The 27476-nt window shown below is 43.6% G+C and overlaps 1 protein-coding gene across 2 annotated transcripts; it reads right to left on the bottom strand.

The window, feature by feature from the left end:
• Nucleotides 1-14082: 14082 nt before the first annotated feature.
• Nucleotides 14083-19541, bottom strand: fam133b (family with sequence similarity 133 member B). 2 transcript variants are annotated; one of them, XM_046361629.1, is made up of 11 exons: nucleotides 19392-19541; nucleotides 18493-18590; nucleotides 18110-18188; nucleotides 17883-17999; nucleotides 17737-17787; nucleotides 17506-17577; nucleotides 17100-17195; nucleotides 16827-16898; nucleotides 16619-16711; nucleotides 16287-16340; nucleotides 14083-14883 (listed from the first exon to the last, which is right to left on the bottom strand). In XM_046361629.1, exons 1-11 carry the CDS (start codon nucleotides 19413-19415, stop codon nucleotides 14794-14796), a joined length of 846 nt encoding a protein of 281 aa, XP_046217585.1. In that variant the 5' UTR covers nucleotides 19416-19541; the 3' UTR covers nucleotides 14083-14793. The 2 variants fall into 2 exon arrangements, with proteins under 2 accessions (XP_046217585.1, XP_046217586.1); XM_046361630.1 differs by having other exon boundaries at nucleotides 16827-16862.
• Between the last annotated feature and the right edge of the window lie 7935 nt (nucleotides 19542-27476).

Genomic DNA, 27476 nt, shown 5'->3' with positions numbered 1-27476 from the left:
CCTCTTCTGGCTGTGCCAGGTGGAGATTATAACAGAACATGGCCAAGATGTTCAAATGTTCATAAATGACCAGCATGGTCCAATAATAATAAGGCAGAACAGTTGAAACTGGAGCAGCAGCACGGCCAGGTGGACTGTGGACAGCAAGGAGTCATCATGTCAGGTAGTCCTGAGGCATGGTCCTAGGGCTCAGGTCCTCCGAGAGAGAGAACGAAAGAGAGAAAGAGAGAATTAGAGAGAGCACACTTAAATTCACACAGGACACCGAATAGGACAGGAGAAGTACTCCAGATATAACAAACTGACCCTAGCCCCCCGACACATAAACTACTGCAGCATAAATACTGGAGGCTGAGACAGGAGGGGTCAGGAGACACTGTGGCCCCATCCGAGGACTCCCCGGACAGGGCCAAACAGGAAGGATATAACCCCACCCACTTTGCCAAAGCACAGCCCCCACATCACTAGAGGGATATCTTCAACCACCAACTTACCATCCTGAGACAAGGCTGAGTATAGCCCACAAAGATCTCTGCCACGGCACAACCCAAGGGGGGGTGGCACCAACCCAGACAGGATGATCACATCAGTGACTCAACCCACTCAGGTGACGCACCCCTCCCAGGGACGGTATGAGAGAGCCCCAGTAAGCCAGTGACTCAGCCCCTGTAATAGGGTTAGAGGCAGAGAATCCCAGTGGAAAGAGGGGAACAGGCCAGGCAGAGACAGCAAGGGCGGTTCGTTGCTCCAGAGCCTTTCCGTTCACCTTCCCACTCCTGGGCCAGACTACACTCATTCATATGACCCACTGAAGAGATGAGTCTTCAGTAAAGACTTAAAGGTTGAGACCGAGTTTGCGTCTCTGACATGGGGAGGCAGACCGTTCCATAAAAATGGAGCTCTATAGGTGAAAGCCCTGCCTCCAGCTGATTCTTAGAAATTCTAGGGACAATTAGGAGGCCTGCATCTTGTGACCGTAGCGTACGTGTAGGTATGTACGGCAGGACCAAATCAGAGAGCTAGGTAGGAGCAAGCCCATGTAATGCTTTGTAGGTTAGCAGTAAAACCTTGAAATCAGCCCTTGCTTTGACAGGAAGCCAGTGTAGGGAGGCTAGCACTGGAGTAATATGATCAAATGTTTTTGTTCTAGTCAGGATTCTAGCAGCCGTATTTAGCACTAACTGAAGTTTATTTAGTGCTTTATCCGGGTAGCCGGAACGTAGAGCATTGCAGTAGTCTAACCTAGAAGTGACAAAAGCATGGATTAATTTTTCTGCATCATTTTTGGACAGAAAGTTTCTGATTTTTGCAATGTTACGTAGATGGAAAAAAGCTGTCCTTGAAATGGTCTTGATAAGTTCTTCAAAAGAGAGATCAGGGTCCAGAGTAACGCCGAGGTCCTTCACAGTTTTATTTTAGACAACTGTACAACCATTAAAATTAATTGTCAGATTCAACAGAAGATCTCCTTGTTTCTTGGGACCTAGAACAAGTATCTCTGTTTTGTCTGAGTTTAAAAGTAGAAAGTTTGCAGCCACCCACTTCCTTATGTCTGAAACACATGCTTCTAGCGAGGGCAATTTTGGGGCTTCATCATGTTTCATTGAAATGTACAACTGTGTGTCATCTGCTTAGCAGTGAAAGTTAACATTAAGTTAACATTTTAACATTAACATTGAATGACATCTCCAAGAGGTAAAATATATAGTGAAAACAATAGTGGTCCTAAAACGGAACCTTGAGGAACACCGACATTTACAGTTGATTTGTCAGAGGGCAAACCATTCACAGAGACAAACTGATATCTTTCCGACAGATAAGCTCTAAACCAGGTCAGAACTTGTCCGTGTAGACCAATTTGGGTTTCCAATCTCTCCAAAAGAATGTGGTGATCGATGATATCAAAAGCAGCACTAAGGTCTAGGAGCACGAGGACAGATGCAGAGCCTTGGTCTGATGCCATTAAAAGGTATTTTACCACCTTCACAAGTGCAGTCTCAGTGATATGATGGGGTCTAAAACCAGACTGAAGCATTTCGTATACATTGTTTGTCTCCAGGGAGGCAGTGAGTTGCTGCGCAACAGCCTTTTCTAACATTTTTGAGAGGAATGGAAGATTCGATATAGGCCGATAGTTTTTATATTTTCTGGGTCAAGGTTTGGCTTTTTCAAGAGAGGCTTTATTACTGACACTTTTAGTGAGTTTGGTACACATCCGGTGGATAGAGAGACGTTTATTATGTTCAACATAGGAGGGCCAAGCACAGGAAGCAGCTCTTTCAGTAGTTTAGTTGGAATAGGGTCCAGTATGCAGCTTGAAGGTTTAGAGGCCATGATTATTTTCATCATTGTGTCAAGAGATATAGTACTAAAACACTTGAGCGTCTCTCTTGATCCTAGGTCCTGGCAGAGTTGTGCAGACTCAGGACAACTGAGCTTTGAAGGAATATGCAGATTTAAAGAGGAGTCCGTAATTTGCTTTCTAATAATCATGATCTTTTCCTCAAAGAAGTTCATGAATTTATCACTGCTAAAGTGAAAACCATCCTCTCTTGGGGAATGCTGCTTGTTAGTTAGCTTTGCGACAGTATTAAAAAGGAATTTCGGATTGTTCTTATTTTCCTCAATTAAGTTAGAAAAATAGGACGATCGAGCAGCAGTAAGGGCTCTTCACGTAATTTGTAATCAATTAAATGTCATACTGCTAAGTGTTTGAGAATTAGTTGCTTACAGTATTATAGCATCTCATGTGTGCCCGATGATGCCCCTCATCCCTGATTCTCTGCTGGGCTCGCAATATCAAGTGTTCCTAGTGTAGTCTCAGAAGAATTATCCATAGCCTATTCCAGCCTTTCTCAAACCCTGGTCTGTGGACCGGCGTAGGTCCGTGGAGGAATTCTTGCTGGTCTGCAGCATATTTGTCTTGAATAAATACTTGTTGTTGGCCCACTTGCGCAATGCACTGAACAATTTATGTACTTTATGTAGTTAAAAAATTGTTAGGTGGGCAGCACTGATTGGTGGCGTTCACTGGGCTATATTTGGCTATAAGAGAGGGAGATGTATCGTAAAAGTTTTGTAATAGTTCCCGGTTATTGATTTTTGTTTGATTGTTCAGGTAACACCAGTGAAATTTAACAGGAAGTTAGGGTATACTAACATTATAATCTGTTTTCATTATGGGGAACAATGAAAGGTCCGCAAAGTGGATTGCAGGCTGAGTTTATTTTATTTTAAAGGGACAGTGCACGTTTATCACAGTTGTGTGTGTCTAATGGCAGGGTATTCCTATCAAGCATTTTGGGGAGACTATTTGGAGAAGGACTGAATGAGTTACATGAAACATTGAGGAAATTTAAAAAACGAATGATTGGAGGGAGTACATTTCCATTTTCCAAGAGACATGTCTTAAAGGGGTACACTCACATATGGAATATTAGAAGTTTTGTTTTCTGAGTTTAAATTAAACACGTGAATTCTTTAGATAAAGGGTTCTTCAATTTGTCTAATATTGTATGGAACACGACAGTAAAAGGGTGGTATGACTCTTGACCTCTATCATGGCTTTCCCTTGTGGTCTGATCAGCCTCATGGGAGGGCCATTTGGATAAGGAATTTAAGGTAATTTGTGATACTGATTTTAAGGTAAATTGAGTAACTGATAATTATGAACGAGTATATAGTACTTTGACATAGTTGTAATTTGAACCAATGAGACGAAAGAAATGGCATAGCCTTGGGCTAAGGGTAGACTTCCTTAAGTCTCTCTTCCGATGGCCATAAGGGTACAATCATGTAACTTTGTGGAGGGTTCCAGAGTAGTAATTCTGATCTGATCATGTTATTTGAAACTTTGTTTAATCTTTTGACCGGTAGTAGTATTTTTTATATACACTGCTCAAAAAAATAAAGGGAACACTTAAACAACACAATGTAACTCCAAGTCAATCACACTTCTGTGAAATCAAACTGTCCACTTAGGAAGCAACACCAAGATTGGCAAATTCGCCACTGGCGCCCTGTGCTCTTCACAGATGAAAGCAGGTTCAAACTGAGCACATGTGACAGACGTGCCAGAGTCTGGAGACGCCGTGGAGAACGTTCTGCTGCCTGCAACATCCTCCAGCATGACCGGTTTGGCGGTGGGTCAGTCATGGTGTGGTGTGGCATTTCTTTGGGGGGCCGCACAGCCCTCCATGTGCTCACCAGAGGTAGCCTGACTGCCATTAGGTACCGAGATGAGATCCTCAGACCCCTTGTGAGACCATATGCTGGTGCGGTTGGCCCTGGGTTCCTCCTAATGCAAGACAATGCTAGATCTCATGTGGCTGGAGTGTGTCAGCAGTTCCTGCAAGAGGAAGGCATTGATGCTATGGACTGGCCTGCCCGTTCCCCAGACCTGAATCCAATTGAGCACATCTGGGACATCATGTCTCGCTCCATCCACCAACGCCACGTTGCACCAGACTGTCCAGGGGTTGGCGGATGCTTTAGTCCAGGTCTGGGAGGAGATCCCTCAGGAGACCATCCGCCACCTCATCAGGAGCATGCCCAGGCGTTGTAGGGAGGTCATACAGGCACATGGAGGCCACACACACTACTGAGCCTCATTGTGACTTGTTTTAAGGACATTACATCAAAGTTGGATCAGGCTGTAGTGTGGTTTTCCACTTTAATTTTGAGTGTGACTCCAAATCCAGACCTCCATGGGTTGATAAATTTGATTTCCATTGATAATTTTTGTGTGATTTTGTTGTCAGCACATTCAGCTATGTAAAGAAAAAAGTATTTAATAAGACTATTTCATTCATTCTAGGATGTGTTATTTTAGTGTTCCCTTTATTTTTTTGAGCAGTGTATATATGATGCTCCGGGAGAATAGTGGGTTAAAAGAATCCCCGGCAGTGGAGGGACTCAATGCCCCGTATAGTAAACAATTAAAAATTGCTTTCCTCAGTGGAATGCTTCCCGAGATAAGCCATACCATTAAACAGAACTTAGTAGGGTGGGGGCGAGCTGAGCTCAGAGAGGTGGAGAGATACGCCATACCATTAAACAGAACTTAGTAGGGTGGGGGCGAGCTGAGCTCGGAGAGGTGGAGAGATAAGCCATACCATTAAACAGAACTTAGTAGGGTGGGGGCGAGCTGAGCTCGGAGAGGTGGAGAGATAAGCCATACCATTAAACAGAACTTAGTAGGGTGGGGGCGAGCTGAGCTCAGAGAGGTGGAGAGATACGCCATACCATTAAACAGAACTTAGTAGGGTGGGGGCGAGCTGAGCTCGGAGAGGTGGAGAGATAAGCCATACCATTAAACAGAACTTAGTAGGGTGGGGGCGAGCTGAGCTCGGAGAGGTGGAGAGATAAGCCATACCATTAAACAGAACTTAGTAGGGTGGGGGCGAGCTGAGCTCGGAGAGGTGGAGAGATACGCCATACCATTAAACAGAACTTAGTAGGGTGGGGGCGAGCTGAGCTCGGAGAGGTGGAGAGATAAGCCATACCATTAAACAGAACTTAGTAGGGTGGGGGCGAGCAGAGCTCGGAGAGGTGGAGAGATAAGCCATACGATTAAACAGAACTTAGTAGGGTGGGGGCGAGCTGAGCTCGGAGAGGTGGAGAGATAAGCCATACCATTAAACAGAACTTAGTAGGGTGGGGGCGAGCTGAGCTCAGAGAGGTGGAGAGATAAGTAGTTCACTAGGAGCAGCAAGACTCAGAGGAGAATGTGGATTTTTAGCAGGACAAATTATGAGGAGCGAGGGAATAGACTCTATTGAGGAGGAGGAGGAGGTTCAGGATTCTGTTGTAAACACTGACTGTGAAGGTTTCGAATTGGCTACCATTCATTTGGTATTACAACAGGAGTAAAACCAAATGCATGCTTTTCAACCGATCGCTGCCTGCACCCGCATGCCCGACTAGCATCACCACCCTGGATGGTTCCGACCTTGAATATGTGGACATCTATAAGTACCTAGGTGTCTGGCTAGACTGCAAACTCTCCTTCCAGACCCACATCAAACATCTCCATTCGAAAATCAAATCAAGAGTCGGCTTTCTATTCCGCAACAAAGCCTCCTTCACTCACGCTGCCAAGCTTACCCTAGTTAAACTGACTATCCTACCGATCCTCGACTTCGGCGATGTCATCTACAAAATGGCTTCCAACACTCTACTCAGCAAACTGGATGCAGTCTATCACAGTGCCATCCGTTTTGTCACTAAAGCACCTTATACCACCCACCACTGCGACTTGTATGCTCTAGTCGGCTGGCCCTCACTACATATTCGTCGCCAGACCCACTGGCTCCAGGTCATCTTCAAGTCCATGCTAGGTAAAGCTCCGCCTTATCTCAGTTCACTGGTCACGATGGCAACACCCATCCGTAGCACGCGCTCCAGCAGGTGTATCTCACTGATCATCCCTAAAGCCAACACATCATTTGGCCGCCTTTCGTTCCAGTACTCTGCTGCCTGTGACTGGAACGAATTGCAAAAATCGCTGAAGTTGGAGACTTTTATCTCCCTCACCAACTTCAAACATCAGCTATCCGAGCAGCTAACCGATCGCTGCAGCTGTACATAGTCTATAGGAAAATAGCCCACCCATTTTCACCTACCTCATTCCCATACTGTTTTTTATACTGTTTTTATTTATTTATTTTTCTGCTCTTTTGCACACCAATATCTCTACCTGTACATGACCTGATCATTTATCACTCCATTGTTAATCTGCAAAACTGTATTATTCGCCTACCTCCTCATGCCTTTTGCACACATTGTATATAGACTGCCCATTTTTTTTCTACTGTGTTATTTACTTGTTAATTGTTTATTCCATGTGTAACTCTGTGTTGTCTGTTCACACTGCTATGCTTTTATCTTGGCCAGGTCGCAGTTGCAAATGAGAACTTGTTCTCAACTAGCCTACCTGGTTAAATAAAGGTGAAATAAAATAAAAAAATAAAAGGAACAGAAATCCTATTTATCATCGATAATAAACGGGGGAGGATATGGTCCTTTGAGGTTTGGACAGGACATAGTTTAAGCAAATAAGGCAGGAAAATAGATTGAGATAGAAAAATAGTGATTTTATAATCATTCAAATTAATTATGAAAAAAAAATGTTGCCGTTCTTAGGGATGGTAAATTACTGTAGATAATGTATCCCACACTATGCAACATATATTAAATGATTGATGAGACTGATTTTAAGGTTAACCCATGTTATTGTTAGATAAAATACAGTGGACTCCCAATGGAGAGAGCTCATTAGTACAGAAAGCACATGATATGGTTAGCATTCATTTTGGCTTTATTTGATCATTAGAAGATTTTTATTTAAATAGTATTAACGTTGACAGGGATCTATGACATCTGTGGTGATTTAGGATTATTGATAGGATCGAGATAGGTTGATTAAGGTTATGTAAGGACTTTAGAGATTGCCCCCATAGACATGTTTTTTCTAAAATCCATGAGTTCAGATAATGCCAAACAGTGAGACACTTAGTCAATAGTTGGTAACAACCCATATTTGATAAAGACTGCTATGAGAAAGAGCGAAAGACAGATAGGAGGAAAGGCAGATGGAGGAGCCCTCCCCGTGCTGCTGAGACCTTGAAGGTTTGAGAGCAGAGAGGAGAAGTTTTAGAAGGGGGGTCAGGAAATGAGCAAGGTAGGAGTGACACAGAATAGGTGAATAAACAGATACTGAGTGGAATGAATGTTTAGTTGGTTTCAGGAACTATGGTGTAAAACACGGAAACATTGCCAAGAAATTATTCGGCACAGCAGGCCGACATAGTAGCATTGACTAGTGCCTGTGAAATAAGAAAGGAGAGAAAAGGGTTACTGTTTAAATAGACAAGCACATATACATCTAAGAACATACAAAGCAGCACAGATAACTCTTAAAGTAGATAAGACACTTGACAGAGAATTGATACAGGATAGACATGAACAGAAGCCCAAGGGAGAATTGGACATGTGGAGAATGAAAGGGGCTCTCCTACATGATAATGTCAGAACATAAGGATAATTTACTCATCTTACCTAAGTCATTGTTTAGAGTAGGCAAGGTTGTTACCTGGGCAGAGCCAGATATCAAAGGGGGGATGGGTAAGTTGTGGTCTAGAATAGGATGGGGCCTAGGGGGGTCTAGGATAGGACACTTTGTGGCCTATTGGATAATAAATGAATAAATAAAAACTCAAACTAACTTGGCCCTCTTGCTTGTTTGTAGGTGACCAAAGACTTATTACTTAAATACTTATACATTCTTTAAAAATCCTACAATGTGATTTTCTGGATTTTTTTTCTCATTTTGTCTGTCATAGTTGAAGTGCTTCTCTCACATGGATATATAAAACTGGAGCTCTGCAGGAGAAATCCCTGCCTCCAGCTGCTTGCATAGACAGCCCAACAATCCAGCCAAAGGCAAGTGTGGGTAGCTGCAGCCCCGGAGTGGGCGTGTTAAAAGGAGTGGGTGTATGGAAAGGAGTGGGCGTGTTGAAAGGAGTGGGTGTATGGAAAGGAGTGGGCGTGTTGAAAGGAGTGGGCGTGTTGAAAGGAGTGGGCGTGTTGAAAGGAGTGGGCGTGTTGAAAGGAGTGGGCGTGTTGAAAGGAGTGGGCGTGTTGAAAGGAGTGGGCGTGTTGAAAGGAGTGGGCGTGTTGAAAGGAGTGGGCGTGTTGAAAGGAGTGGGCGTGTTGAAAGGAGTGGGTGTGTTGAAAGGAGTGGGCGTGTTGAAAGGAGTGGGTGTATGGAAAGGAGTGGGCGTGTTGAAAGGAGTGAAAGGGGTGTATGGAAAGGAGTGGGCGTGTTGAAAGGAGTGGGTGTTGAAAGGAGTGGGTGTTATGTGTATGGAAAGGAGTGGGCGTGTTGAAAGGAGTGGGTGTATGGAAAGGAGTGGGCGTGTTGAAAGGAGTGGGTGTATGGAAAGGAGTGGGCGTGTTGAAAGGAGTGGGTGTATGGAAAGGAGTGGGCGTGTTGAAAGGAGTGGGTGTATGGAAAGGAGTGGGCGTGTTGAAAGGAGTGGGTGTTGAAAGGAGTGGGTGTGAAATGGAAAGGAGTGGGCGTGTGGGTGAAGTGGGCGTGTTGAAAGGAGTGGGTGTATGGAAAGGAGTGGGCGTGTTGAAAGGAGTGGGTGTATGGAAAGGAGTGGGCGTGTTGAAAGGAGTGGGTGTATGGAAAGGAGGGCGTGTTGAAAGGAGTGGGTGTATGGAAAGTGGGCGTGTTGAAAAGGGGTGTATGGAAAGGAGTGGGCGTGTTGAAAGGAGTGGGTGTATGGAAAGGAGTGGGCGTGTTGAAAGGAGTGGGTGTATGGAAAGGAGTGGGCGTGTTGAAAGGAGTGGGTGTATGGAAAGGAGTGGGCGTGTTGAAAGGAGTGGGTGTATGGAAAGGAGTGGGCGTGTTGAAAGGAGTGGGTGTATGGAAAGGAGTGGGCGTGTTGAAAGGAGTGGGTGTATGGAAAGGAGTGGGCGTGTTGAAAGGAGTGAATAAAAACACCCACTCCTCTCTACATTTTCCTCCTCTGTCTCTGCTGCTAAAGCCACTTTCTACCACTCTAAATTCCAAGCATCTGCCTCTAACCCTAGGAAGCTCTTTGCCACATTCTCCTCCCTCCTGAATCCTCCTCCCCCTCCCCCCCTCCTCCCTCTCTGCAGATGACTTCGTCAACCATTTTGAAAAGAAGATCGACGACATCCGATCCTCGTTTGCTAAGTCAAACAACACCGCTGGTTCTGCTCACACTGCCCTACCCTGTGCTCTGACCTCTTTCTCCCCTCTCTCTCCAGATGAAATCTCGCGTCTTGTGACGGCCGGCCGCCCAACAACCTGCCCGCTCGACCCTATCCCCTCCTCTCTTCTCCAGACCATTTCCGGAGACCTTCTCCCTTACCTCACCTCGCTCATCAACTTATCCCTGACCGCTGGCTACGTCCCTTCCGTCTTCAAGAGAGCGAGAGTTGCACCCCTTCTGAAAAAACCTACACTCGATCCCTCCGATGTCAACAACTACAGACCAGTATCCCTTCTTTCTTTTCTCTCCAAAACTCTTGAACGTGCCGTCCTTGGTCAGCTCTCCCGCTATCTCTCTCAGAATGACCTTCTTGATCCAAATCAGTCAGGTTTCAAGACTAGTCATTCAACTGAGACTGCTCTTCTCTGTATCACGGAGGCGCTCCGCACCGCTAAAGCTAACTCTCTCTCCTCTGCTCTCATCCTTCTAGACCTATCGGCTGCCTTCGATACTGTGAACCATCAGATCCTCCTCTCCACCCTCTCCGAGTTGGGCATCTCCGGCGCGGCCCACGCTTGGATTGCGTCCTACCTGACAGGTCGCTCCTACCAGGTGGCGTGGCGAGAATCTGTCTCCTCACCACGCGCTCTCACCACTGGTGTCCCCCAGGGCTCTGTTCTAGGCCCTCTCCTATTCTCGCTATACACCAAGTCACTTGGCTCTGTCATAACCTCACATGGTCTCTCCTATCATTGCTATGCAGACGACACACAATTAATCTTCTCCTTTCCCCCTTCTGATGACCAGGTGGCGAATCGCATCTCTGCATGTCTGGCAGACATATCAGTGTGGATGACGGATCACCACCTCAAGCTGAACTTCGGCAAGACGGAGCTGCTCTTCCTCCCGGGGAAGGACTGCCCGTTCCATGATCTCGCCATCACGGTTGACAACTCCATTGTGTCCTCTTCCCAGAGCGCTAAGAACCTTGGCGTGATCCTGGACAACAAACTGTCGTTCTCAACTAACATCAAGGCGGTGGCCCGTTCCTGTAGGTTCATGCTCTACAACATGCGCAGAGTACGACCCTGCCTCACACAGGAAGCGGCGCAGGTCCTAATCCAGGCACTTGTCATCTCCCGTCTGGATTACTGCAACTCGCTGTTGGCTGGGCTCCCTGCCTGTGCCATTAAACCCCTACAACTCATCCAGAACGCCGCAGCCCGTCTAGTGTTCAACCTTCCCAAGTTCTCTCACGTCATCCCGCTCCTCCGCTCTCTCCACTGGCTTCCAGTTGAAGCTCGCATCCGCTACAAGACCATGGTGCTTGCCTACGGAGCTGTGAGGGGAACGGCACCTCAGTACCTCCAGGCTCTGATCAGGCCCTACACCCAAATAAGGGCACTGCGTTCATCCACCTCTGGCCTGCTCGCCTCCCTACCACTGAGGAAGTACAGTTCCCGCTCAGCTCAGTCAAAACTGTTCGCTGCTCTGGCTCCCCAATGGTGGAACAAACTCCCTCACGACGCCAGGACAGCGGAGTCAATCACCACCTTCCGGAGACACCTGAAACCCCACCTCTTTAAGGAATACCTAGGATAGGATAAAGTAATCCTTCTCACCCCCCCCCCCCTTAAAATATTTAGATGCACTATTGTAAAGTGGTTGTTCCACTGGATGTCATAAGGTGAATGCACCAATTTGTAAGTCGCTCTGGATAAGAGCGTCTGCTAAATGACTTAAATGTAAATGTAAATGAAAGGAGTGGGTGTGTGGAAAGGAGTGGGTGTATGGAAAAGAGTGGGCGTGTTGAAAGGAGTGGGCGTGTTGAAAGGAGTGGGTGTGTGGAAAGCAAATCAGCTCATTTGGCAGATTCTTTGCCACTCAAGAACGTTTGGCATGGCTGATTGGACTGCACGATGACATAAGCCGGCGACCAGTGCACCAGTGTTGTAGCTACATGCCTGCTGACCTCATGTGCTTCCTACCGCTACTGGGTATCACGGTCATGCACCGGTGGGAGCTAACGTGGCCATTTTTTCTTTCACATTATTTAATTTCAAGTAGAATAGCAGCCTACACAATAAATAACTAATATTGGTAACTATCTCGATGTCACCTTGATATATAAACTCAGCCAAAAAGGAAATGTCCCTTTTTCAGGACCCTGTCTTTCAAAGATAATTAGTAAAAATTCAAATAACTTCACAGATCTTCATTGTAAAGTGTTTAAACACAAAGTTTCCCATGCTTGTTCAATGAACCATAAACAATTAATGAACATGCACCTGTGGAACGGTCGTTAAGACACTAACAGTGTACAGACGGTAGGAAATGAAGGTCACAGTTATGAAAACTTAGGACACTAGAGGCTGAGGCCAAACTCGGCAGAAAATCTGTCTCCCCTTCCAGCAGGTAGCGCTGTTTTGCCCACTAAGGAAGGTCAATGAGAGTGCTGGATTTGGTCAAAATTAATGGGTGAGGTTTATTTGATCGAACATAAGTTTTGTAGTGCTTAAATTGTTACAAGTGTACTGATATAAGACATGAAAAAAACAATCTGAGATGGCTTTGCATATCCACGGCATGAGGTTAGTAGCATAGCATCTCTCTCCATTGAATACAGACAATTGACATTGACAACCCTCATTGAACATTTAAAAAACAATTACAATAACGAGATGTATCCACCAATCCAAAGAAAGACGGGAGATAGACAGCCTGCTGTGCCACTTTGTGGACAACAAGTCTTATTGTTAGGGTGGCGAGATATGTATCTTGTCAGTATATCCATAATATTTGTGGCAGCTCAGAGCTCAACCCCCTTGTTTTCGTTCAAAGTGAAAACACTACATAAGAAGTGGCCGGCGTGTGGTCGCCCACAAACTGCAGATTTCAGCTTCTTTTTTAAATTTTGTATAAATTAATACAGTGGGGCAAAAAAGTATTTAGTCAGCCACCAATTGTGTAAGTTCTCCCACCTAAAAAGATGAGAGGCCTGTAATTTTCATCATAGGTACACTTCAACTATGACAGACAAAATGAGAAAAAAAAATCCAGAAAATCACATTGTAGGATTTGTTATGAATTTATTTGCAAATAATGGTGGAAAATAAGTATTTGGTCACCTACAAACAAACAAGATTTCTGGCTCTCACAGACCTGTAACTTCTTTAAGAAGCTCCTCTGTCCTCCACTCATTACCTGTATTAATGGCACCTGTTTGAACTTGTTATCAGTATAAAACACACCTGTCCACAACCTCAAACAGTCACACTCCAAACTCCACTATGGCCAAGACCAAAGAGCTGTCAAAGGACACCAGAAACAAAATTATAGACCTGCACCAGGCTGGGAAGACTGAATCTGCAATAGGTAAGCAGCTTGGTTTGAAGAAATCAACTGTGGGAGCAATTATTAGGAAATGGAAGACATACAAGACCACTGATAATCTCCCTCGATCTGGGACTCCACGCAAGATCTCACCCCGTGGGGTCAAAATGATCACAAGAACGGTGAGCAAAAATCCAAGAACCACACGGGGGGACCTAGTGAATGACCTGCAGAGAGCTGGGACCAAAGTAATAAAGCCTACCATCAGCAAGGGCATTGAAGATGAAATGTGGCTGGGTCTTTCAGCATGACAATGATCCCAAACACACGGCCCGGGCAACGAAGGAGTGGCTTCGTAAGAAGCAGTTCAAGGTCCTGGAGTGACCTAGCCAGTCTCAAACCCATAGAAAATCTTTGGAGGGAGTTGAAAGTCCGTGTTGCCCAGCAACAGTCCCAAAACATCACTGCTCTAGAGGAGATCTGCATGGAGGAATGGGCCAAAATACCAGCAACAGTGTGTGAAAACCTTGTGAAGACTTACAGAAAACATTTGACCTCTGTCATTGCCAACAAAGGGTATATAACAAAGTATTGTGAGAAACTTTTGTTATTGACCAAATACTTATTTTCCACCATAATTTGCAAATAAAGTCATTAATAATCCTACAATGTAATTTTTTTTCTCATTTTGTCTTTCATAGTTGAAGTGTACCTATGATGAAAATTACAGGCCTCTCATCTTTTTAAGTGGGAGAACTTTCACAATTGGTGGCTGACTAAATACTTTTTTGCCCCACTGTATTTCATGATGCTTCCAGGATGGTAAATTACAAGTATAAATGTTATGTTACTCTTATTATTATTATTATTATTATCCAATACAAATTGGTGAATTGGTGAACGCACCAATTTGTAAGTTGCTCTGGATAAGAGCGTCTGCTAAATGACTTAAATGTAAATGTACAAATCATTCATCCACACACAAAAAATAATCACTATATTATCAAGGATAAAACAATACTTTAATAATTAAAACCCATTCATTTATAGATATTCAGTTGTAGGATTCATTACATTAACAGAATTGAACAGTTTATCCCTTGTGATAATGACAATTTCACTCGTATTTTCACAATCCCAACTTCAATATGAGGCTGGCAAGAGAAGTGACCATCATATCAGAATGCATGCATCATGACACTGGGCACCAGCATAACAATGTCCCAAAATGACCTCAGTGTAGCTAGTGATGCACGAGAACTCCAAGAATGGTAAAATAGACATAGAAGGGCAGCATACCAAAGGTGTAAAAAATGTACACTGCTGATCAATATCCATGTATGGAAGTTCATTTTCATTTCATATGCAAATGTTTCAGTTCAGTTGGGCCACACTTGACAGACTTATGGTATCCTCGACGACGTTCATTTGGATCTAATAAAAACTAGCAACAGACAAAAGAAAAACAAATATGCAAAGTTGTCACAGAGGGTTTGATGACCCGTAACTCCCAGTTCACCAGTCCTTAATTAACATTAGAAACCCCATATCCCATCTCCCCACCATCTCAACTCTCATGAGCAGAAAGCTAGCGGTTCCCCTAATCCATCAACTACCCCCATCATGGGAGCAGCCTAGATGGGATTTTTTGGTAGTGGAAAGGCAGATGCTCTCTAGTGGTGGACAGTTGGACAGAGAACCACAGCGCTAGATGTTAGTCTAACTCAACGTCAGAAGAGGTCTTCTTCTTCTTCTTCCTGCCATGTTTCTTGTGCTTCTTTTTCCTCTTCTTCTTTGATTTGTCCTGTTAACATTTACAACAGTTGGGTAAGTAAGTGTTAAACTTCCATTCTGCTATGTTTTTCTATAAAATATGTCAGTGCAGAAAAATATTACTCAGTATGTATGTGGTCCTTTGTGGCTCAGTTGGTAGAGCACGTCGCTTTTAACGAAACATATCTTAAAATGTATGCATGCATGACTAAGATGCCTTGGATAAAAGCATCTGCATATATTATATTTACAAATATTCTACATTTGAAACAATCCCAAGAGATAGTCATGTAGTTATCTGCTGACAGAGGCACGTTGCCATTTCTGGTCATTTGCTAACATACACTACATGACCAAAAGTATGTGGACACATGCTTGTCAAACATCTCATTCCAAAATCATGGGCATAATATGAAGTTGGTCCCCACTTTGCTGCCATAATAGCATCCACTCTTCTGGGAAGGCTTTCCACTAGATGTTGGAACATTGCTGCAGGGACTTGCAGAGCATTCGTAAGGTCGGGTTATGATGTTGGGTGATTAGGCCTGGCTTGCAGTCAGTGTTCCAAATCATCCCAAAGCTGTTTGATGGGGTTGAGGTCAGGGCTCTGGGCAGGCCAGTCAAGTTCTTCCACACCGATCTCCAAACCATTTATGTATGGACCTCACTTTGTACATGGGGGTATAGTCATGCTGAAACAGTAAACAGGAACAGGAAATTGGAAGCACAAAATCATCTAGAATTAAATTGTATTCTGTAGCGCTAAGATTCCCCTTCACTGGAACTAAGGGAGCTAGCCCAAACCATGAAAAACAGCCCCAGACCAAAATGCATCCTCCACCAAACTTCACAGTTGGCACTATGCATTGGGGCAGGTAGCGTTCTCCTGGCATCCACCAAACCCATATTCGTCCGTCGGACTGCCAGATGGTGAAGTGTGATTCATCCCTCCAGAGAATATGTTTCCACTGCTTCAGAGTTCAATGTTGGCGGGCTTTACACCACTCCTCCCAACGCATGGCACTGTGCATGGTGATCTTAGGCTTGTGTGCAGCTGCTCGGCCACGGAAAACGAGGACAGACGATTGTGTGACCTACCACTCCCCAGCTGAACAGTTGTTGACCAGGGCAGAAATTTTACAGACTTGTTGGAAAGGTGGCATTTTATGACAGTGCCACGTTGACAGTCACTGACCTCTTCAATATGGGCCAGTTTACTGCCAATGTTTGTCTATGGAGATTGCATGGCGGCGTACTTGATTTTAAACACCGGTCAGCAACAATATGGCTGAAATAGACTAATCCACTAATTTAAAGGGGTGTCCACATAGCTTTGTAAATATAGTGTATTTTGGTCACTAGTCATTAAATCTGACATGGGGAGTGGCCGTTTTCATCCTGTGGTTAGTGTATGCTTATCTGACAACCACTTACTGCTGCTATTTTTTCTTTCTCCTCATTACTTCTCTTTCTCTTCTTAGGTTCACCCTACAGAGACATTGCAAAAATTAACCAACCACAATATATGGGGAAAGGCCGCTGACAGTTTCCTAACGTCCAATCAAAAAGTGCAGTATTTCACAATGATACAGAATGCAACAAAAAGTTCCTTTCATATAATACTTAAACTGCAGATGACCTATGCCTTCCAATGAGGAACAAAAATACATCCCATAAGTGGTCATCTAAGTCAATACATAACACATTATTTTCAGTCATAAAACATGGCAAATGAATATAAAGGTGACAAAGGTGAATGTACTTACACCCTCCTCCACTTCTGAGTCAGCTGACGACTCGGAGGATGAGTCTTTATGACTTTGCTCGGCTTTCCTCTTCTTCCTGCGGCTCTTTTCATCCTGAAGGTTAAACATTTACAGCCCTCAGCTCACTGTAGCCCAGCATGTTCAAAACCTTCTTCAGGCAGCAATACACAAAATAGGACTAACAGCCACACGAATGTCCTTAAATTACCTTTTCTTTCTTCTTCATCTCCATCTCCATCTTCGTCTTCTTGGAGAGAAACAGAATGAGAGGGAAGGAGCCCTTTTTTTGCATACAAAACATGAAGATTTAATGAAGTACTCACACAACAAAAAAAAGTTCAACTTTGAAATGAATGAACAGAAATCAAACAATGGCTAAACAGAGAAGCACGTGACGAAAGACATTTCTAAGAGTGCAGAAATGTCTTCAATTAAAATGAATGTAAGGAAATAGATGGAATACTCTCCACATCAAAGTAACCTTGCTGTCGGGCTCCGATTCTACAGTCGAGTCTTCTGATGCTTTCTTGGAGGACCGCTTCTTTTTACGTTTCTTTTTCACACTCTTCTTTTCATTCTGACCAAACAGACATCAGACAAAAACTCAGTTTCAATCTATCACATTTCCACTCTTTGAATTAGCAGGACAATATTTAACTGGAAACGCATATTCATAAAGGGGGTAGAAGCCAATCCCCAAACAAAATATCAACAGTATAAATGTATTCACAATATATATATATTCACAATACTTCACACAGCTCTTCGTGCCTACCTTAGAAATACAATTACTTCTAATGTATTATATTTCTATGGTGCCCACAGGGTGGCTGGGAAACAGTATGGCAAGCTGACACAGACTTGTCACCAAATACTCTGGTACATACCTCGTCTTCAGAGTCTGAGGAGGAGCTGCTAGAGGAATCAGAACTCGATGAGGAGGAGGAGGGAGAGGAATGCTTGACCAAACACAATGAAAGCAGAGCTCATTAGATTTGAAGACAGCAAGTGACACAAAGATACCTTTGTGAAAAGCTTACACTTTAGATGACAGATACCACTACCGCAATATGCATACCAACAGCCTTCAACAAAACATTGGAGACAGCTTTCCTCACCCTGTTGGATTTCTTTCCCTTTTCTTTTTTCCCCTTCTCTTTCTTCTTTTTCTAAACACAAAACCGAGATCTGGTATGAGAGGTGGATACATTAAAACAAAATGTTTGTATTCGAATGTTAGACATGGATAGAACTGGAAGCATACCTCTTTCTTCTCCTTCTTCTCTCTCTTCTCCTTCTCCTTCTTCTCCTTCTCCTCTTTCTCCTTGTCAACGCCACCCAGTAACTTCTCTCTGTTCTTCGCCAGCTCTTTCTTCCAATTCTATACAAAGCAAATTGTGATATTTGAATGTAAGAAAAAAAGAAAACACTGGATTTGTGGTATAATAACAACCGGTCAATAAAGTACAATTGTTGACATTTGAACAATACCTCGTTCATTTGATCCTCAAAGTCCGCCAGAGCTCTGGAGCCTTTCTTCTTCCTCTCGATGATCTCCTTCACCTCTTCCCTGATGAACAAAAACCATCATCACTCAATGAATCACAACTGACGGTGATGTAGGCCTAGGTCCAAACATTCAAGGGCATAGCAACATTTTACTGTGACTTGCAGGCAGCATTTCATAGCGTGTAGCCTATTACTATAAAACAGCAATGCCTTACTACCCCGATTTACACACCTAGAATCCACCATTTTGCCTGTTGACAGTCTTCAGTAACATCAATGATGGTATGTCCATCTCGCCAGTTATACAACCTGGAGCCCTTTCAGGCACAAATCATAGGTCCTTTGGTGTGTTATCTTAAGCTTACCATGTTGGCCGTGGTCTGCTCAGGTAATCCTGGATAGACGGTCCTGCGTTGGGTGCAGGTCCCTTGGCCCGTGATGCAGCTATGGGGTTCACATATGACTGAAAACACACAAGGGAGACAGTCAGACCAGACATCTCAATGACATCTGGCTACCGTAGACAAGAAACACTAGTCTAGACAGGATCGGATGCATAATAACACACAATATTTTGACCTGGCTAGGTTGGTTCAGTCATTTTGACTAGACTGTCAATACCAATTCTATGGCCTTTCCATACAAATGTAATGTTAACACATTCATAACATAGATACAGCGTAGACAGCCAGTCCGGCCAATTCGGGTGATGAACTCGAGCCTAGTTGGCAGGCGTAGTTACAGTAATAGTTGTTTTTTTCGACAGTGCGCTTGGGATTATGTTAGCAGAACAGGCACAGGGTGTGCTCGCTAGTTCGCTATATCATTATACACTAGCTAAATAACATAAATAGATATATTTCGAACTTAATAGTTAGCTACGTTAGTTCAGGTGTGGCTCCGTTTAGCGGTCCTTCATATCTGCTAACGTTTACTTGTTCTTCGATATCTGCCAGGTTAGTTTGCCTAGTTAGCTATATTCGTTTGATATATATATATATATATCGTATGTTAAAATAACTCACATTTCCGCACCTTTGATATAGCTAGTTTTAAAGGGATTCGACTTGTCTGCACACTAACGTAAACTACTGTTAGCTAGCTAACTTATAGGGCCTAGCTAACATACCTAACGTTACAGGCCCATGCGTTCCGTGCCAGTTAGCTATAGCCAACACGTTTGTTTGTTTTCATGCATAACGTTATTATTTATCGTAAAAAGCTAAATATCTACATGCCTGTAATGATTTAACACGTGGCTTACCACTCTATTGTCTCTTTTCCCCATTTCTGCAGATTTCGCCTACTATTGGGCGAATATCACTCAATTGAGAACCGTAGCATGCTTCCCGTCGTTAGCCACCACAACAAGCGAGCTTCTCTAGCTACGTAGCTAGATTCTCTGACGACGACGGACACACAAACCTGTGATGACTGCCACCTAGCGGAAAATACATATATTAGATTGTATTAGAGAGAACACATGCACAGGGTTGCAGATGTATGTAATGACAGGGTACAGTGAAATTAATAAGCTCCGAGCTCCAACAATGCAGTACAAAGTGAAATAAAACAATACAAATATAATAGAGGGGGGGGGGGCAGGTAGCTGACTAGTGATGATGGTCTGTGGGTAGAAGCTATTGGCCAGTTTGACATGTTTTTGCCATGATGCTCCTAGAATGCCCACGTCTGAGTGATGGAAACGGAGAGAACCGGTCATGGCTCAGAATATCCAGGGGTCCCTGATGATCTTCTTGCCCTTTCTGTGACACCTGGGGTTGTAGGTGTCCTGAAGGTCAGGCAGTGTGCACCCAGTGGTGCATTCAGCTGAGCGTACCCCCTCTGTAAGCACCTTGTGGTCTGTGGCGGGGGAGTTGCCGTACCCAGCTGTGATGCAATATTCAACAGTATTTTCTTGATGGTGCTCCTGTAGAACACTGTGAGGGCCCTAGGGAACAGACTGAATTTCTTCAGAATCCCGAGTTTGATGAGTCGCTATTGTGCCTTCACCAGTGTCCGTGTGGTTTGACCATTTCAGCTCCTTGGAGTTGTGTACGCAGAGGAACTTGAACTTTTTGACCGTCTCCATGGTGGCACAGTTGATGAGGATGGGCGCGTGCCCAGCCTGGTACCTCCTGAAGTCCACAATCAGCTCCTTTGTTTAGCTGACTTTGAGGTTGTTTACCTGGCACCACGCCATTAGAGTGCCTACCTCCTCCCTGTAGGCCACCTCGTTGTTGTTGGTAATCAGGCTGTCATGTTGTCAGCAAACGTTATGATGGAGTTGGAGTTGTGTGAGACCACACAGTCGTGGGTATACATTGGAATACAGAAGGGGGATGAGAACGCCCATCAGGAAGTCCAGGACCCAGCTTGCATAGGGAGATCAGTTCCAGGGCCGTGCGTTTTGTGGTGAGCTTAGAGGGCAGTATGGTATTGAAGGCTGAGCTGTAGTCGATGAACAGCATCCTCACATATACATTCCCTTTGTCCAGGTGGGTGAGGGCAGTATGGTATTGAAGGCTGAGCTGTAGTCGATGAACAGCATCCTCACATATACATTCCCTTTGTCCAGGTGGGTGAGGGCAGTGTGGTATTGAAGGCTGAGCTGTAGTCGATGAACAGCATCCTCACATATACATTCCCTTAGTTCAGGTGGGTGAGGGCAGTATGGTATTGAAGGCTGAGCTGTAGTCGATGAACAGCATCCTCACATATACATTCCTTTTGTCCAGGTGGGTGAGGGCAGTGTGGTATTGAAGGCTGAGCTGTAGTCGATGAACAGCATCCTCACATATACATTCCCTTAGTTCAGGTGGGTGAGGGCAGTGTGGTATTGAAGGCTGAGCTGTAGTCGATGAACAGCATCCTCACATATACATTCCCTTTGTCCAGGTGGGTGAGGGCAGTGTGGTATTGAAGGCTGAGCTGTAGTCGATGAACAGCATCCTCACATATACATTCCCTTTGTCCAGGTGGGTGAGGGCAGTATGGTATTGAAGGCTGAGCTGTAGTCGATGAACAGCATCCTCACATATACATTCCCTTTGTCCAGGTGGGTGAGGGCAGTATGGTATTGAAGGCTGAGCTGTAGTCGATGAACAGCATCCTCACATATACATTCCTTTTGTCCAGGTGGGTGAGGGCAGTGTGGTATTGAAGGCTGAGCTGTAGTCGATGAACAGCATCCTCACATATACATTCCCTTAGTTCAGGTGGGTGAGGGCAGTGTGGTATTGAAGGCTGAGCTGTAGTCGATGAACAGCATCCTCACATATACATTCCTTTTGTCCAGGTGGGTGAGGGCAGTATGGTATTGAAGGCTGAGCTGTAGTCGATGAACAGCATCCTCACATATACATTCCCTTTGTCCAGGTGGGTGAGGGCAGTGTGGTATTGAAGGCTGAGCTGTAGTCGATGAACAGCATCCTCACATATACATTCCCTTTGTCCAGGTGGGTGAGGGCAGTATGGTATTGAAGGCTGAGCTGTAGTCGATGAACAGCATCCTCACATATACATTCCCTTTGTCCAGGTGGGTGAGGGCAGTATGGTATTGAAGGCTGAGCTGTAGTCGTTGAACAGCATCCTCACATATACATTCCCTTTGTCCAGGTGGGTGAGGGCAGTATGGTATTGAAGGCTGAGCTGTAGTCGATGAACAGCATCCTCACATATACATTCCTTTTGTCCAGGTGGGTGAGGGCAGTGTGGTATTGAAGGCTGAGCTGTAGTCGTTGAACAGCATCCTCACATATACATTCCCTTTGTCCAGGTGGGTGAGGGCAGTATGGTATTGAAGGCTGAGCTGTAGTCGTTGAACAGCATCCTCACATATACATTCCCTTTGTCCAGGTGGGTGAGGGCAGTGTGGTATTGAAGGCTGAGCTGTAGTCGATGAACAGCATCCTCACATATACATTCCCTTTGTCCAGGTGGGTGAGGGCAGTGTGGTATTGAAGGCTGAGCTGTAGTCGATGAACAGCTACGGGTTGGTAGCACTAACTTCAGTTATTTTCCCTTTCTTGGGCATGGGGATGATAGAGGACATCTTGAAGCAGGTGGGGATTTCACCTGAGCTAGAGATTAAAAACACAGGTAGATATAAGCATTAAGGCCTAGGGGCGGTGAGTTATATGGCCAATATACCACAGCTAAGAGCTGTTCTTAGGCACGATGCAACGCAGAGTTGTATAGCTGTGGTATATTGGCCATATACCACAAACCCCTGGGATGCTTTATTACTATTATAAACTGGTTACCAACATAATTAGAACAGTAAACAAGTAGTTTTGCATCATACCCGTGGTATATTTAAGAAATAAGGCCCAAGGGGGTGTGGTATAGGGCTAATATAGCCCTAAGTCGTGGTATATTGGCTATATGCCACCAACTCCCGAGGTGCCTTATTGCTATTATAAACAAGTTACCAACATAATTAGAACAGTAAACAAGTAATATTGTCTCATACCCGTGGTACAGTCTCATATTCCACAGCTTTCAGCCAATCAGCGTCCAGGAGCCAAACTACCCAGTTTATAAAGTCTTATATACCACGGCTTTCAGCCAATCAGCGTCCAGGAGCCAAACTACCCGGTTTATAAAGTCTTATATACCACGTCGTTCAGCCAATCAGCGTCCAGGAGCCAAACTACCCGGTTTATAAAGTCTTATATACCACGGCTTTCAGCCAATCAGCGTCCAGGAGCCAAACTACCCGGTTTATAAAGTCTTATATACCACGGCTTTCAGCCAATCAGCGTCCAGGAGCCAAACTACCCGGTTTATAAAGTCTTATATACCACGGCTTTCAGCCAATCAGCGTCCAGGAGCCAAACTACCCGGTTTATAAAGTCTTATATACCACGGCTTTCAGCCAATCAGCGTCCAGGAGCCAAACTACCCGGTTTATAAAGGCTTATATACCACGGCTTTCAGCCAATCAGCGTCCAGGAGACAAACTACCCGGTTTATAAAGTCTTATATACCACGGCTTTCAGCCAATCAGCGTCCAGGAGACAAACTACCCGGTTTATAAAGTCTTATATACCACGGCTTTCAGCCAATCAGCGTCCAGGAGCCAAACTACCCGGTTTATAAAGGCTTATATACCACGGCTTTCAGCCAATCAGCGTCCAGGAGACAAACTACCCGGTTTATAAAGTCTTATATACCACGGCTTTCAGCCAATTACCATCCAGGGCTTGAATGGCCCGGTTTATAATTACCTTTATAAAATGACAGGAATTGCGTTAGTAAGATAATACACAATAATGCCAGTGGAAACACAATTAACACACTAAATTTGACATTTATTTCACTAAAATAAAATGACAAGCAGTTGTGAATACAATATCAGAAACGTTAAGCTGCTACATACACTTAGATAACCTTATGGTGGGTCATAATATGTTTTTAAAATACGATTTGAGAGCATTACTGTATAACAGCAAAACCAGTTTAGAGAAAGACAAAATGGATAAATACAATTGAAATAAAAATAAGTAGCAAACTATGTTCCTATTTGATACTCTGTATTTCCTCAAATCCAGTTTCTTGGCAAAACTACAATATTAGCAAAAAATGGCATTGTAAAAATGGGGATTCTGGCATCAACAACCTGATTCAGAACAGCTTTGAATGACAATATATAAAATGCATTTTATTTTAAATATGGTGCTGAACAAACATAAGACCAGGCTACATAATGGACCTAGACTAGACATGATGTTATATAGCAAGACCTTTAGTTAGTTAAATAGCATAACTTCCCCAAAATCAGTAACTTCTTCACATGAAAAACACATCATCATTGTACTGTACATGAAACATAATTTCAAAAGAAGAACACTACAAATACTAGAAAAATACTAAACAAGTAAACTGCACAAATAAGACCTTATGTACAAGAAAAAAACACTAAAGACTAAATCATTTGGGGCTTCATTGGAGAGTCATTGAGCAAGTCCTTTTACTAGGATCACTACTATTGTACACCTGTAGCTAAAGTACAGAAGACACCACAATATGAACTGGTTGGGCTTCTATGCTTAATTTAGGCATGGTGATCTGTATTGCATTGGTTGGGGGGGGGGGGTATTAGCTTGTTATCTGTGTTTGGCCTCGCTGGATGCGCCCAAATGGCAACCTATTCCCTAGATTGTGCACTACCTTTGGCCAGGGCCCTAGGGAATAGGGCTCCATTAGGGACTCCGCCTCTGTTTTAAGGACATAAGTTATAATAACAAATCTCAAACATGATATATTGGGTCTATTTCAAAATAAGACTTGTATGACTGTATGGTGCTAATTCTGCATTGTTGAGATGAGAAGTAATTTAACATGTATAGGAATGATCCATATTTGTTATGTAATACTATGTAATCCATTGTTGTTTTGATATGCAGTATAGAAGAGATTTGCGTGGAATGCTAAATGTGTTGTTGCAAAAAGAAAAGGGACTCATGATCTGTCAATTCTGCTATGTCATGATCTTCGGTCAATTCTGCTATGCCATGATTTTCTGTCAATTCTACTATGTCATGATTTTTGATCAGTTCTGCTATGGAATGATCTTCGGTCAATTCTGCTATGTCATGATCTTCTGTCAATTCTGCTATGTCATGATCTTCTGTCAATTCTGCTATGTCATGATCTTCTGTCAATTCTGCTATGTCTTGATCTTTTGTCAATTCTGCTAATTTGATTTGATTTGTGTCATGATCTTCGGTCAATTCTGCTATGTCATGCTCTTCTGTCTATTCTGCTATGGCATGCTCTTCTGTCTATTCTGCTATGGCATGCTCTTCTGTCTTCTGCTATGGCACGCTCTTCTGTCTATTCTGCTATGGAATGCTCTTCTGTCAATTCTGCTATGTCATGATCTTCTGTCAATTCTGCTATGTCATGATATTCTGTCAATTCTGCTATGTCATGATCTTCTGTCAATTCTGCTATGTCATGATCTTCTGTCAATTCTGCTATGTCATGATCTTCTGTCAATTCTGCTGTCATGCTCTTCTGTCAAATAGAAAGATACACATTCTTTACAGATTGTTTATAATAAAATATACTGAGTGTACTAAACATGACATAGACTGGCCAGGTGAATCCAGGTGAAACAAGGATTTTTAAGCCTTGAGACAATTGAGTTATGGATTGTGAATGTGTGCCATTCAGAGGGTGAATGGGCAAGACAAAATATTTATGTTCATTTAAATAGGGTATGGTAGTAGGTGCCAGGCACACTGGTTTGTGTCAAGAACTGCAACACAACAGTTTTTCACACCGTTTCCTGTATGTATTAAGAATGGTCCACCACCCAAAGGACATCCAGAAAATTTGACACAACTGTGGGAAGCATTGGAGTTAACATGGGCCAGCATCCATGTGGAACGCTTTCCACACCTTGTATAGTCCCTGGCCTGATGAATTGAGGCTGTTCTGGGGTACTCATTATTAGGAAGGTGGTCCTAATGGTCTGTTCACTCAGTGTATATTGTGATGTTTACACATTTTTTTCCAGCATTATTTGCAGCTTCACATGTTAACAACATTGAAATACCACAACAAAAACAACTAAATATCCACAGCCTAACGCAACCCAATTCAATATTAAGCACATTATACATTTGTTAATTATTTGAATGAATCCCAAACAAGAACGCTCGCATATACAAAGCAGATTTTTTATTCAAATGGTGCAACATGAAGCAATCACCACTGATGGCATTTATTCATGTAAACATAATGCCCATTACCTCCATATCCTCATTGTAAATTAAGTTACCATGTCATAAGTGGGCATTTCATATACATTTGTGGCCTTTACTTTCATCCTTGGAGCTAAATGTGTTAAAATACTACATTTTCAGTACTGTTCATTAGCTAAAGGGTATTTGCAATACAAAGCTATCATACTGTCGGTGCATTTGTGTAATTGTAGGAAATGTATGGCAGACCCCATGTAGGTGGCTGTAAAAAAGTACAACTTTATTATTTTCTATTACATAGACAAAAGTATTCTTGTCCTGTGTTTTAGGTTTACAAATGACCAATAAACCTCTTAAATAAAATAACACAGTGATAGTTTCAAGTGAATATAGACTAAAATGATGATAGTCTACACTCTAGGCAAAAACTGGTTGAATCAACATTGTTTCCACGTAATTTCAACCCCCAAAATCTATGTCATGACGTTGACTCAACGTGGGAAAATAATTGGATTTGCAAAAAGTAATTAGTAATAGGGCATTTCGTCTTTTTTTCACCCAACGTTTAACCTAAATCCAATGACATTTTTTTTTTGATTTCACACTGAATTGACAACTCAACCAACTGTAAATCAAAACAAGACGTTGAACTGATGTCTGTGCCCAGTGGGTACTTGTTAGTAGGGCAGTTGGTACTTGTTAGTAGGGCAGTTGATGTTGAACTGAAGTCTGTGCCCAGTGGGTACTTGTTATTAGGGCAGTTGACGTTGAACTGATGTCTGTGCCCAGTGGGTACTTGTTATTAGGGCAGTTGACGTTGAACTGATGTCTGTGCCCAGTGGGTACTTGTTATTAGGGCAGTTGACGTTGAACTGATGTCTGTGCCCAGTGGGTACTTGATAGTAGGACAGTTGACGTTGAACTGATGTCTGTGCCCAGTGGGTACTTGTTAGTAGGGCAGTTGACGTTGAACTGATGTCTGTGCCCAGTGGGTACTTGTTAGTAGGGCAGTTGACGTTGAACTGATGTCTGTGCCCAGTGGGTACTTGTTAGTAGGGCAGTTGACGTTGAACTGATGTCTGTGCCCAGTGGGTACTTGTTAGTAGGGCAGTTGACGTTGAACTGATGTCTGTGCCCAGTGGGTACTTGTTAGTAGGGCAGTTGACGTTGAACTGATGTCTGTGCCCAGTGGGTACTTGTTAGTAGGGCAGTTGACGTTGAACTGATGTCTGTGCCCAGTGGGTACCTGTTAGTAGGGCAGTTGACGTTGAACTGACCGATACCAAGAAAGCTTGACAATTCCTATTTCTAGAGAGTTGTAACATGAAGTCTGCAACAGAGATGAGTATCCATCAGTGACATGAACCTGACAGAACAGAGATGAGTGTCCTTCAGTGACATGAACCTGACAGAACAGAGATGAGTGTCCATCAGTGACATGAACCTGATAGAACAGAGATGAGTATCCATCAGTGACATGAACCTGACAGAACAGAGATGAGTGTCCTTCAGTGACATGAACCTGACAGAACAGAGATGAGTATCCATCAGTGACATGAACCTGACAGAACAGAGATGAGTGTCCTTCAGTGACATGAACCTGACAGAACAGAGATGAGTGTCCTTCAGTGACA

This window comes from Oncorhynchus gorbuscha, linkage group LG09 (genome assembly GCF_021184085.1).
Source record: "Oncorhynchus gorbuscha isolate QuinsamMale2020 ecotype Even-year linkage group LG09, OgorEven_v1.0, whole genome shotgun sequence".
Classification (NCBI taxonomy): Eukaryota; Metazoa; Chordata; class Actinopteri; order Salmoniformes; family Salmonidae; genus Oncorhynchus; species Oncorhynchus gorbuscha.
This window is presented reverse-complemented; position numbering and strand designations above follow the sequence as displayed.

What these genes read in the sequence shown, in the direction of transcription:
- fam133b (XM_046361629.1), bottom strand. Translation starts at nt 19,415, where the DNA reads ATGGGGAAAAGAGACAATAGAGTG. An exon ending in TTGAGGATCAAATGAACGAG is followed by an intron (nt 18,000 to 18,109) that starts GTATTGTTCAAA and finishes TGCTTTGTATAG; the next exon opens with AATTGGAAGAAAGAGCTGGC. An exon ending in AGAAGAAGGAGAAGAAAGAG is followed by an intron (nt 17,788 to 17,882) that starts GTATGCTTCCAG and finishes TTTTGTGTTTAG; the next exon opens with AAAAAGAAGAAAGAGAAGGG.